At 48.6% G+C, this 13188-nt stretch overlaps 1 protein-coding gene across 4 annotated transcripts in view; it reads left to right on the top strand.

Moving 5' to 3' along the window:
* The window catches only part of SLC25A10 (solute carrier family 25 member 10), a 257944-nt gene that overhangs the window by 213887 nt on the left and 30869 nt on the right, over positions 1-13188 (top strand). For all 4 annotated transcript variants that reach the window (XM_069655277.1, XM_069655279.1, XM_069655281.1 and 1 more), the window contains exons 4-5: positions 5822-5870; positions 10602-10643. In XM_069655277.1, the coding sequence (XP_069511378.1) occupies positions 5822-5870; positions 10602-10643 (91 nt within the window). The remainder of the gene's footprint in view (positions 1-5821; positions 5871-10601; positions 10644-13188) is intronic.

Raw genomic sequence — 13188 nt, forward strand, 5'->3', positions numbered from 1 at the left:
TAGCAACCCAAACAACTTAAGTACAATAATCAAAACTAAAGAATGCCCAATCAAGGTTTCAAACTGTATAAACTCTTAATCAAACAGCAACATGAAACGGTCAGAAAACACTATGCATGGTGGTTTCTTGTGCGCTTGGTGGGAGACGGGTGTCGGCGATCACAATCCTTTCTTTTCTGACTTGTAATTTGCCCATAGCCCCATCAATCCCCTGTCTCCGTCCCTGCTCCACCTGGGTCCTAACCTCACATGCCGCACTGGCACTGAGGGAAAGGGAAGGTGGGGAATGCAGGAATCACCCCAACCCCTAGGAAAGGAAACCCTAGGTTAGGTTATGAACCAAGTGATACACGGATGCGCAGTGGCAAGGCTATGCTGGTGTGTGGCCTCTTTTGTGTGCAGGTGGTAACATCGCTATGTTCAGTTAGTCCGCAGTACTCTGGCAGTTTCATGTGATTTATATAAAAAGGGGTAGACACCATAAGCCACATCATCACAAAACCCTAACACCAAGCACCTCTGTGAAAAGGCAAAGAAAGCGAAGCGTCCTTTAAAAATAGCTATACAGTCTATGTAAAGTGTACGTTATAATTAGAATATATAAAGCACATTCTTACTGGGCCTGAACGTTTACTCTGCCAAAAAAGCTGCTTGGAGGTGCTCCTGTGCTGTCTTGCAGTTGCCCAATTCCCAAGGCCTCGTGTGATAGGTGTCCCCAGAGCAGCAGCAGTAGTATAGAGGGAGGGCCCCGACTCCTTACTGTGAATGTGTCCATCAGGTGCATCTCAGGAATGTCAAGATGAGCGTGGAGGGCCCCCTTCAGACCTTCTCCAGCTGGGCCAACTATGTCAGTGGCACAATACACAGCAATGGATGGGGAGCGTCTCAGAAGGCTTGTCTTTGCCGGGCTATGTATGCTGGAAGTGGCCCGACACAGTTTACAGCAGCAGGGGTTCCACCCTGTCCTCCAACCTGGGGGCTCCGGGATCTAGGGCAGGTGGTGGGCCCAGCAGCACTCCCCCAATGACTGGGGTGCACCGCGTGGTGATAGCTATGGCCCGGACAGCAACATTGATGTGTGGCGTGCCGAAAAGTAGGCCGACCCAGGCAGTAATCTGTGGTGTTGCGCCACATAGGATAGCCTGAGCCCCGGCAGTGACTGTGTGGACAGTGCCTCTCCTGGGCATCGTGTTGGAGAGCGCAGGCTGTGCCGGTGACTGCAGTAATGCAGTGCCCCCCCGATAATAGGGCACTGCAATCCGACTCTGAGACGGGATCAACAGGTAATGATTGGGTGCTGAGCCGAGCGACAGCCTGATCGTCCCAAGTAAGGGCCATGTTATCTGCCTGAAATGATGGCGCCCCGCTCGTGCAGTTCTGTGCATGGCATCTTGTTTGGGTGTGAAGAGTGCCCTGCATATCACCGGCACACTGTGGGACCCTAACGGAGGTGCTGCATGTAGGAACCTGGGCTGTGCTGCTTCAAAGTTTAAAAAAAAGATGTGACTTACTAAAAGCTAAAGCATGGGTGTTCAGACATAAGTCTGGCACTATGTCAATGTTCAAAGGATATGTCTTGATGATAAAGGTAGCGAAGGAGGTTTTAAAAGTCACTATGATTCCAAAGAGTGGACCAGTGTGCCAGGATCTCTTCACAGTCCCTAATATTGGCACTGTCAGTGCTGTGCTGGGGTTGAGTTGTGGAACCGTGGGGACGTGTCTCAATGACGCAGTGCTGTTTGGCAGTGGCACTGGCTTGCGGGTTGAATGTGCTGGGAATAGCAGGCCAGATCAGCGGTGCCGAAAGACTGTGACAACTAGGACAGAGAAGTGGTGACTTTCCTTCAGCAACAAGTGGGTTTGGATGGGTCAGCTCAACGTCTCGCCATTGCAGAGGTGTCTGCTGGGAACTCAAGAGAACTGGTGACCGGGTGGTGCTGTCAAGTTGGGGAGTCTGAGACTCCCTGGCTCTTCAATACGGAGATGGTGGAACTTTGGCATCGAACAAACACTGAGATGTGGTGGGGTTCAAGAGTTGAGGGTAAGAAAGACTATGGAAGTTCCCTGCAGCAGATTGGATTGTGTCAAAGGTGCACAAACTGGCATAAGGCATTCCACAGAGAAGGGGAAAGCCAAGAGGAAACATTCTTGGTTATGTCATTGCTGGAAGTTCTAATGCAAGTGCTCCAGGACCAGGTCTGGTCCTTCTGTTCCGCAATCAGTCCAAAGAGCTTGGCTGGCACCTGCAGGGGATGCTTCACTATCAATGTACAAGATCCTGGTTCCAGTGCATCCAATAGAGGCCTTGGTCCAACAGCAGTTCTCCCTAGTGTTCCCTTGGGATGGTTATGGGACATTGCTCTCCTGTTCCTTGGATGCCTTCTGTCCTCACCTTCTTGGCAGAGAACTCTGGGATAAACTATATCCCTAACAGTGGTTCAAATTAATCCTCCCTGTTCTTGTGGAAGTCAAGCGATGAATCAGAAAAGGAGGAGCTCTCCTTTTAAGGCAAAATGTCTTGGGTCATTGGTCCAAAGCAACCATAGTGTAAGAGGTCCTCTCCATGTGGTTGTAAGAAGTGCGCTTTGCCTTATAACATCTCACCCACAGTACCTTGCCTGCAGGTAATGGAAGAGAACACTAATAGAATCCAGGATGATGTGACTCTTCTCTCCGCCTACCTCCCCCCTCTAGTTACTCCAACTCTGCCTTTTCCCCCATGTCTGCTGACTTCCAAGGGACTCCAATGGCCACCTCACTGATGTGCGTATGGCTTTGTGTCAGTGCTGCCTCTAAAGCACTGCTTCCATTGAAACCTCCTGTAGGACGTTCTGTGCTGAGAGAAAAGGTGCTGCTTTCCAACATGAGGCTCAAAAGAGGCAGCATCCTGGCCACTGTCTAACAAAGCAGCTATGGAAACGTCAGGTTAGAGGCCAATGTACACTAGTGTGATATCGGATAGCTGTGGCTGTAATAATGGTGTGCTCTTAGCAGTCACTGGACCTCAACCAGCCATGGCTTTTATTGAAATATTTGTGCCACCAGACTGACACTTACTAGAATTGAGATCAGAGGTGCCGAAGAATAAAAAGCCACCGCTGCCTGCAGGAACTTTGTGTTCCATCAGCAGTCAGGAATGCATGTGCGCTTTGAACCTACTCTGTGCCACTGGAGAGCTGAGTCTGTAAGTGTTCGGGAGAGTAGTTAGAACAAAGGCACATTTGCACTATACATTTTATACTTTTGGCAAGGAGCATTTCTGAAAGAAGGGTTTGATTAGCAGACCTTGCTTTTAAAAAAACAGAATTACTTGCATCTTTTTATGTTAATACAAATCAGTCACATAGGGATCAGTAACACGATTGGTGCAGCCTTGTATCCCAGGAGCACATATCTCAGCCCTGACTATCGTATCACACAATACATAGGTGATATGTTGAATGTAGTGCAACATGGATAAAGGACTTTAGTGTAGGCAGCCGTGTGGTGCATACATTATAACGGAGCATGTTCCCTAATGCACGCTCCAGTGGGCTATTTCCCTGGTTTTCTTTTAGGACGGGACTCATAATGTGCCTATAGCGAGTAGTAATCAACTGTTGGTGAGTAAAATGGTGTGCATGTGGGTAATTGAAGGGGTGAGTCACTTTTTATACCTAGCTAGTAGCTTGGAACCTGAAATATTTATTCCGATTATGGTTGATGACCCCCACCTTGAACTTCATTCATTTCCACACTTATTCGCTGCATCACACTGAAGAGCTGAAAGCAGGATGAAGCTTGTCTGTGATTATACACCACCTTTTGGAGAGTTCTGTCTTAGGCCTGCACATGCACATTTAAAGTGACACAGCCTTTAGTTTGTGAGCACTGGCGCCTCCTTGGGGAATGTGCATACCATCTGCCCCGCCTTGGGGCTTCATTCTGTGGCAATCCTCTATAAAGCAATAGAGGGGGGTGGGGAGGCGTGTGACTGCAAATTATCATGGGACAGGTGTATTGGCCTTTGCACAGCAGAACAAAGCAGGGGAACTGCAAGAGGCTGCTTAAGGAAAGCTACACAGCTTTCTTTGTCTGAGTCACAGCGGTCCCCCAGGATGTGGGAACCCACATTAATTGCAAGGGTTGAAAGGGTCTTGCACCAGACCTTGCGAGAGATGAATTTGTTGGGAATGAAATGCGCGTTTGTACGGGGCAGATTTTGAGAGGTCATTGAAAATGGGCCAGTCTGGGGCCTTTTTGGAAAGGGGACTGCTAGGGTAGGGGTTACTGTTCATACGTCATGGATGAGCGCAGTGAGAGAAGAGTAACATACTCTATAGAAACATTGGTGTCCCCATCACAAATACTATTGGATTGAAATACATCTTTTCACAATTAAAAAGATCATTACACCAGCAATACAATTTAAAATCATTGTGTAAAAATGACTTTCCAATTTAAGTCAATCTGCCTTAACCACTTTAAATAATTCACGCCACGCAATTCGCTGCTCCCTCTTACAAAAGCAAACCCTTTCCCAGCAGTGGACACGGTAACATTTTTTAATTTTTTATATATGTATCTGCTGCATTCATGTTCTTTGCGCTTCTCTCATTTTAGGTCGAAGCAAGGGCCCTGCTCAAGCCCCTCTGACAGTCGACCTCAATGTGGGCAGGGGCGTGTTTCTTTGCTCATCTGAAACTAAGCGCCTCCCCATGCAAGCCACCTGCCAGACATGCCCCGACTTCCATGAAATGGGAGTGGGATTCCAAGTATCCCTGAGTCTTAAGCGCACCCACTTGGGATCTGCTAAGCAACCTTTGGCTCTATAGATGTTTTGGACAACAACTCGCTGGAGTCTTAGCCAACATTGTCAATTTCGAGGGATTACTCGAGTCGTAGTCCAATCATCTGGTGAGCTGCAGGCTGAAGGTCCTATGCCAGGCAGTGTGAGCCCTTCAGTTGCCCCCAGCAGCTGCAATCATGAACAATATTTCACAAGCGCTTGGCAATTTTTTAAAGCTTTTTACGGCAGCTGCTGGTTCGTTATACGAGATTAAGGCTTATTTCTACCGGCAATTAAATAACCAAACCTGTGGAAAGATTTTTATAAACCTTTCATCATAGGCTCCTTACAGTTGGGATGGCAACAGAGCGTGATCTAATAGAAAGGCCAATCAGGGCAGTCATTTGTGTTTCAGAGATTGAGGTGATGAGCGGGAGCCTGATAAATGAGCAATTGATGAAGATTTCAGAAGTTTTAGCATTCTTTTCAAAAATGGTCTGCTTGACATTCTAGTAAATTTCACTCTTTAGGGTTGATTTTCTGCCAATATCACGGTTTGGGGTCGATCTTCTGGCAATATCACTATTTGCGGTCGATCTTAGAAGAACAACCCAAAGAGTGATATTGCTAGAAGATTAACCCCAACTAGTGGTATTGCTAGAATTTAGCAATACCACTCGTTGGGGTCGATCGCCTATAATTACACTCTTTGGGGACTCGCCTGAGCTCCGCTCCACTGAGGATCATGAGGACTATTTTCGTTTCCTTGACTTTTGACGTAGCAGCAGGTGCAGACATCACTTAACCACCTGAAGTGCCGAAAGCAAGCTCCTAGCTTAGCCACTTCTCTTGCTCGTTGATTGGAGACCGGTCTTCTTCACGAAGGGTGAGTCCAGGAGCTGGAGGCGAAGGCAGGGCCAGGTGATTGTGGGTGGGAGATGGGGCTGGCACATCGGCGTACTGCCAGTGGGATCCGAGGAGGTGTGGGGGTCGGAGTGAAGCGCATGCTCAGAGGGGAGTTTTTAATTGTTTTGTCTTTTTCTGAACTTCTAGGATTCACCGGTGGCTTTGTCGGGACCCCTGCAGATATGGTGAATGTCAGGTGAGAGAGTACACCCCGTGAGAGAGTACACCCCATGTATCCCTCCTTCACCTTCACACACTTCCCCAACATCGCAGGCCGGAAGTATACGAATTCAACAGCACGGGACAAACCCTGATATCTTAGAAAACTTTTGACTTTTAGGGAATAGACTCCAGAGACTTGAGATTGGTCAAGACAGCCCTCCTCAGTGCCTCATGTAACCCTTGCGATGCCTGCTGGCCATACCTTCCTTATTCCACCGCTTCCTTCTTCATCCGTTCCCCCCCTTTCATTATGACACGAGCACTTTCAATGCGATGATTTACTTCAAAGATAAAATAGTGCTACTCATTTTATTTAACGTTTTTATTTGTGAATTGGTTTCTACAGTTAACCTTTACACAATACGTTAAAACGAATATTCTTTACAAAAAAGTTACTTTTCTATGAGACACAGTTACCTAGAAGTTATCCTTAATTGAATCATGTTTCTATAATGCAAACTACTTTGTGATTCCAAAGTGCCTTAGTGCAATGAATTTCAAACTTGTGCGCGCAGTAGAGGTCAGACTTCCCTCTGCCTTCGCGTAGAACTTTCAATAAAGTAAGTATTCTTACGCCAAGAGTCTTGTTTTTACAGACTCTCCCATGTCCCAGGCCGAGAGACCCGGAGTGCTCGAAGCAGCAGAGCCATTCCTGCGCTTCCCCAGCTCCACTTGCCTCCCTGCTGATTTGCTTTGTGTGCCATCTGTTGCGTGCCACATCCCATATATTCATAACCATATCCGGCAGGCAGAACGAATGACTGGGCCAAAACGCTTCCTATGTGCCTCGACTGCGCAGCCGCAATAGGTGGCGCTACTGTGGCAGCTAGCCACAATAGAATACAGGGTACTGCAGCACCGTCCAGCAGCCGCAACAATGTAGCCTCACGAGGTAGTGCTAAACTGCCACTCGTGAGCCAAAACTAATTATGCCACACGAGGCCCTGCTATGACCTGAATCGAGGATGGAGACGAAGTGCAAGTCTCGCATTGCTGCCTGTGAGCCGGAGCCAATAGCGGAGCTCAAGCGCCACATTCGATGAGGCTTATTTTGCAGGTAAAGCGCCTCTAGGAGGAGCCAGAATTAAATTGAGCGCTAAAGAGCCAGCTGTGACCCAAGGCAAATGTAGTTCTGAATTGCAATATTTGAGCCAAAACAAATTGCGCCGTTGAAGGGTAATATGAGTGGGAACTAATTGTTTTGCAAAAGTGCCATTGATGAGCCAAAGCGAATTGTGAAGCGAAGGTTCCACATGTGAGTCCAGATTAATATAGGTGGCCCTTTAGCACCACTGTTCTCAAATGTATGCATGACACAAAGCAATTGTGGTGATCAAGCTCCACCCATGAACCGCAATTAATTATTCCACTCAAGCTGCACATTTGAGCTACAACTACTTTATTTGATAAACGTCCTTGGTGCTAAAGGGTCACCTTGGTTTCAATAATAGCTGTGTCGATTAAGCACCATCGAAGACTGGAGCTAATCGACCTTTCCTAACCGAGGTGAACGTAGCTACTATCGCTCGTGCAGTCATTTTACCAAGGCTGGATTACAGTAAGGCGCTGCTACTTGGAGCTAGCCTTAACAGTGCCAGCGGATACAGAATGACGCTGTGCGAATTGTTAGAAGGATCCCGTGGAAGGAGTATACCTGCAACCACAGGTGAGAGCTGCACTGGCTCTATGCAGTACTCTATCGATTTCAAAGCATGCACCCTCGGTCACCGATGCCTGTATGACAACGCCCCCTCCTACCTCAAAACAGCGATAACTCGCTTCTCCCTCGTTAGACGATTTCACCCAGCGACAAGGCCCTGGCCTCCTACCCCACTTTCAAACGCACTAGGGGGTTGGGCAAATCTTTTCCAGTCCGTGCCACCCAGTTGTGGAACTCTCCCTGAGAATTCAAGGCAGGAAATGAACCTTTTACGTTTCAGGAAAATGTTGAAAACAACACTTTTCAAATAAATCAATCCCTTCTTATCTGACATCACCTGCTGTCTCATTTCTCTCCCTGTGTTTTAGCGTTGTTCCTGTGTTTGTGTGCCCCGATGCCTGCGGGCTGCCGGCGCGTTAGAAATAAATAAAACAAATGAATTGCGGCCTAATGAGCGCCATCTATGAACCAGAAGTAATGGTGCATAGGCCAATCTGAGGTCAAACTTTTTGCAGTGAGGCAAAACTAGCTTCAGCAAAACTAATGCTAGCATTAAATAAAATGTTTGGTATTGATGGCAGCTTAACATGGCGCTTGGTAACTTATAGGCATCGTGGCGCTGCTGATAAAAAGAGGAAAAAGTGGTCAACTGCGATTAGCAGGGCAAACATTAATTATTTCAAGCACCCAAGTGTCAGATGCCTATCAAGGTTATGGACAGTCATGGGAACGCTGTTCCGCAAAGAAGAGGTCAGGACTGAAATGGCAACTGCCAAGGCGGGCACTGTGTAAGCACAGAACCACCAGAGGTTGCCGAGGAACATAGTGTGCACACCTCGTGGGGGTATAGTACGAATAACTTGAGATTTCAGAAAAGTAGGTTTCAAGCCATAACATTCTGGGGTGGTCCGCGCCGATAGCGTAATCTTTTTGGGACAAGTAGCCAGTGAAAAGAGGGTGAGTGGATTAGATGGGGGTGTGAATAAGGGCACCCCTGGCGAGTCTTGATGATGCGTTCTGATTTTTTTTTTTTTATTGGTGCCCTCGAATCCAATAATTTGGAAAACTCAATAAAAGAGAGTTCTCATAGACCACGCGCACAAACGCAAGACTAGACCATATGAGTCCCACTATTCGCCAAAGCTAATTCCACACAGGTGTTCAGAGATGGGCGTCTGTGAATGGCAATGGAGCGCAAGAGTAAATCAAATCTGTACCGATATGGACATAACAAATGCCTGACCCTGGAACGGTTGCTAACACAGACAAAATGCATTTCTGCCAACTGCCACCCAGGGTCTCTTATCTGCTTCCAACGTGCCAACCGCCCCTCTACACATCCATAGCGGTGTCGCCACTTGTAGGTTACCAAAGGCCATGCCCTGACCATGCCCATGCAAACCCTGGTTCTCTGATTGTACGGTAGCACTGTGCACTGAAAAATCATTTAGTCTTCTTCACTTTCAGCAGCACCAAACCCTTCCCTCAGCCCATCTGCAGCTTCCTCATGACTTCTGAGGATGAGCAGCGTGACGAGATGATCTGCTAGGGTGACCAGGTTTCATATAATGAAAAACCGAGCCAGGCACTGACATGGAAGTAGGACTACAGTTTCAGGGCCAATAAAAACAAAAGGGGGACTAAAATACAAAGGGGATGATAATGAAACGGTTTTCCTACTTCTATATCTGTGGCCTTTGCAGAGGAATGTTTGAAGCACAGAGCGCTGTTTGGAGGCAAGAAGACCTAGAGGAAGGGGAGAAGGTATGGGAAGGGGATTCAAAGTGAGTGGGCAGAGTGGTAGTGGGCCAGATGGCAGGATTTCTGCACAAAAAAAAGAGTACGGTATCCACCGACAATCCCCCTCAACAAATCATAAGACTTTTTTCTTTTTTTTTTCTTTTTCTTTTTACTTTTCAGTGCCTGTACACCGGGACAGAGAGGTTAATAACGGGACGGTCCCGGCAAAACTTTCACCCTATGCTCAGCACATCAGCAATAATTTGCTGAGGAAAAACTGCAGAAAATGCTGCAAATTATCTTCCCAGTTGGCATCTGCGTATTTAGCCTCTTAACGGGTATCGGGTAAGACGAGCATGCCATGGGAAGGCACCGGCACATGTAAAGCTGTACTTTAGATATGGCGACTGTCCAGGTGGGGTGAAGCGCGCGGGAATTCTTATGAGTTTAGGTCTGGGCTTGCCATACGATGGCAGCACCTGGCAATGTGTGCCCTTTAGTAAAGCATATAAACCCCTCCTATGCCTCTATGCATGCATATGAAGGCAGTGCACCTGGTGGATTTTGGTTCCCAGTGTACAGGGGTCATTTCGTGAGCCCAGCCACGATACTTCCAGGGAGCACCCTCGTTAGAATAGGACCAGTAACACACGGCTTCATTGGCAGTGTTTCGGGAGATTTACCCCCTCAATACCACCAAACTGAATTACAGTTACCACCACTTGGTCCGGTAGATTTACCGGCGGGTTACAGGTGCTGGTAGGCGGTGTTAGTCCCCATTTATTGTAGTCCATAGGACTCTATGGGGATTCATTCTTTGGGCTCTTATTGACCTGTTCTTGTTGCTGCAGACTCTGCTGATTTGGGCACTAGGTGGTCCTATGGGACCATGCATGGCTTGGTGAGCCAAAAATGTAATTAGAATGTGGAGACAAAAGATATGGGCATTGGATTCGTGTTTTAGCACACGCCGTTTGAGGGGGATTATGTAGACCTTGATGGCACTGCAGCCCACTGTCCTTAATGACACGTTTTGTAATATTCCGGACCACTGAACCCCCTGCCCCAACCGCTTTCAAGTACAGAGATTCAAGCATTAATGCAGCGCGTTTGGTGGTCTTGTTGTTTTTAGCAACGCGCGGCCTATGGTAAGTGCAGAAGTTGGGCCTGACAGCGGTTGGTTGGTTATTCCGGTCTTTTGGGTTATTTTCTGCTGTCTGCGGGCCACGCTGCATTAGCGCCGGTGAAGTGGGAGGAGGGCTCTCTCTCCATTGCGCCCCTCATGGATTTCTTCTTTCTTGCCAGGATGCAGAACGACGTGAAGCTGCCGGCGCACCTGCGAAGGAAGTAAGGAGAACGCGGGGCGGAGGGAGGGAGGGAGGGCCATGCTCCACCAGCACAAACATTGTCTGTTTTTATACCGTGTTTTGGGCTCATTTAGCAAGTAGGCCCTATTGCCCAAACGTTCCGTACCACTCGCTCACACTCCCAAAAATATTCCCCGCTCCCCCCCCCCAACAACCACACACATGTGCTTTGATAAAAGGTTGCATTTGCTGGAGGTTGTTTCAGCGTTGTACATCTCCACATCCCCGGCCTTCAACATGCATTAAACATTCAACTATTGGATGCAATTCCTGTAGCAGCACCGCTTCACCTGGCGGCCACAGTCCCATGCCATCTTCCTTGTTGTTTCCAGGCCCATATCCTTGCCTCCTGGTTCAGCTCTTTCCGCCACCTTTACGTTTAAATGTTACTTCGCTGGGACCTACCATTTCTCTATGCCACCTCCCTGCTCGTACCTATTGCTTATTACCCGTTATTGGCCCCAGTGCCGGGACTTGCAGCCTATCCAGTTGCTCCACATCGGGGCTCAATCGTACAATGCAGGCCCGGATTCGGAGCAGGGTGCGCGTTGTTCTCTCCTACTCCGCCAAATTGCTCTCGCCTCCTCTTCCCACTGAACCACCCCCTTAGCCCACCACCGGCTCCCACTCGCCTTTGATTTCTCAGCGCTGTCACCATGCCCGCATCCTAAGCTGCAATGGAAATGGAAGAGCGGCTCTGCATAAAGGCACTCCTTCAATTTCCATGATGGCAATCTTGGGTGAGGTTTGTTTGAATTAACGGGTCACAGTGAGCGCACAACCTGATTCAGTTCGATTCAAACAGATGTAGTAACATCAGCACCCTAGTTTACAAACCCTGTGTGGTAATAGCGATATGCATCTCTCTCCACCCCCACCCCCTCCGTACGGGCTTCATGGGCCTATGGCGTGCCGGGGCAAGGTGTTCATTGGGCATTTTCTTGTGGACATTCAACTCTGCTCCCAACTTCAAAGCGTGCCCCATGAACTAATCATGGCATCCACCTTATTACAACAGAAGACCTGCACCATCATCCCAGCGTTCCTTCGATCAAACAGGCCGCCCATATTATTGCGGTGCGCTGCCCCATCAATACTCCATTCCCGTGATGCCTGAGTGAACTAATCGTGGCGTCCACCTTATTACAACGGAAGACCTGCACCATCATCCCAGCGTTCCTTCGATCAAACAGGCCGCCCATATTTCTGCGGTGCGCTGCCCCATCAATACTCCATTCCCGTGATGCCTAAGGGAACTAATCATGGCGTCCACCTTATTACAACAGAAGACCTGCACCATCATCCCAGCGTTCCTTCGATCAAACAGGCCGCCCATATTATTGCGGTGCGCCGACCCATCAATACTCCATTCCCGTGATGCCTGAGGGAACTAATCATGGCGTCCACCTTATTACAACAGAAGACCTGCACCATCATCCCAGCGTTCCTTCGATCAAACAGGCCGCCCATATTATTGCGGTGCGCCGACCCATCAATACTCCATTCCCGTGATGCCTGAGGGAACTAATCATGGCGTCCACCTTATTACAACAGAAGACCTGCACCATCATCCCAGCGTTCCTTCGATCAAACAGGCCGCCCATATTTTTGCGGTGCGCCGACCCATCAATACTCCATTCCCGTGATGCCTGAGGGAACTAATCATGGCGTCCACCTTATTACAAGAGAAGACCTGCACCATCATCCCAGCGTTCCTTCGATCAAACAGGCCGCCCATATTATTGCGGTGCGCCGACCCATCAATACTCCATTCCCGTGATGCCTGAGGGAACTAATCATGGCATCCACCTTATTACAACAGAAGACCTGCACCATCATCCCAGCGTTCCTTCGATCAAACAGGCTGCCCATATTATTGCGGTGCGCTGCCCCATCAATACTCCATTCCCGTGATGCCTGAGGGAACTAATCATGGCATCCACCTTATTACAACAGAAGACCTGCACCATCATCCCAGCGTTCCTTCGATCAAACAGGCCGCCCATATTATTGCGGTGCGCCAACCCATCAATACTCCATTCCCGTGATGCCTGAGGGAACTAATCATGGCATCCACCTTATTACAACAGAAGACCTGCACCATCATCCCAGCGTTCCTTCGATCAAACAGGCTGCCCATATTTCTGCGGTGCGCTGCCTCAACAATACTCCATTCCCGTGATGCCCGAGGGAACTAATCATGGCGTCCACCTTAGTCCAACATTAGCCCCAGGTGGGCATTCTTTTTTTCCTGACTGGCCTCTGTTGGCACCGTCTCCTCTAGTGCTACTGGACCCTGAAGCTCTGCTCACTTCACAAGCCCTCCCTCCAGCACCTGGTCCATCTGTGCTTCCATGTGGGCGAATGAGTCAGCCGCCTGCTGTAATGTCCTGCACACCTACTTGACTCCAGGATAAAAAGCACCCTTACAAATCCCAGTCTCTCCCTCATACCTCTGCCATGCTTGTCGGTAGCCCTCCTGATCACCCTGTGCGTCTCCCATACTCCTCAACCAATGCCCATGA

Source organism: Ambystoma mexicanum, chromosome 3q (genome assembly GCF_040938575.1).
Source record: "Ambystoma mexicanum isolate Mex_15411 chromosome 3q, UKY_AmexF1_1, whole genome shotgun sequence".
NCBI lineage: Eukaryota > Metazoa > Chordata > Amphibia > Caudata > Ambystomatidae > Ambystoma > Ambystoma mexicanum.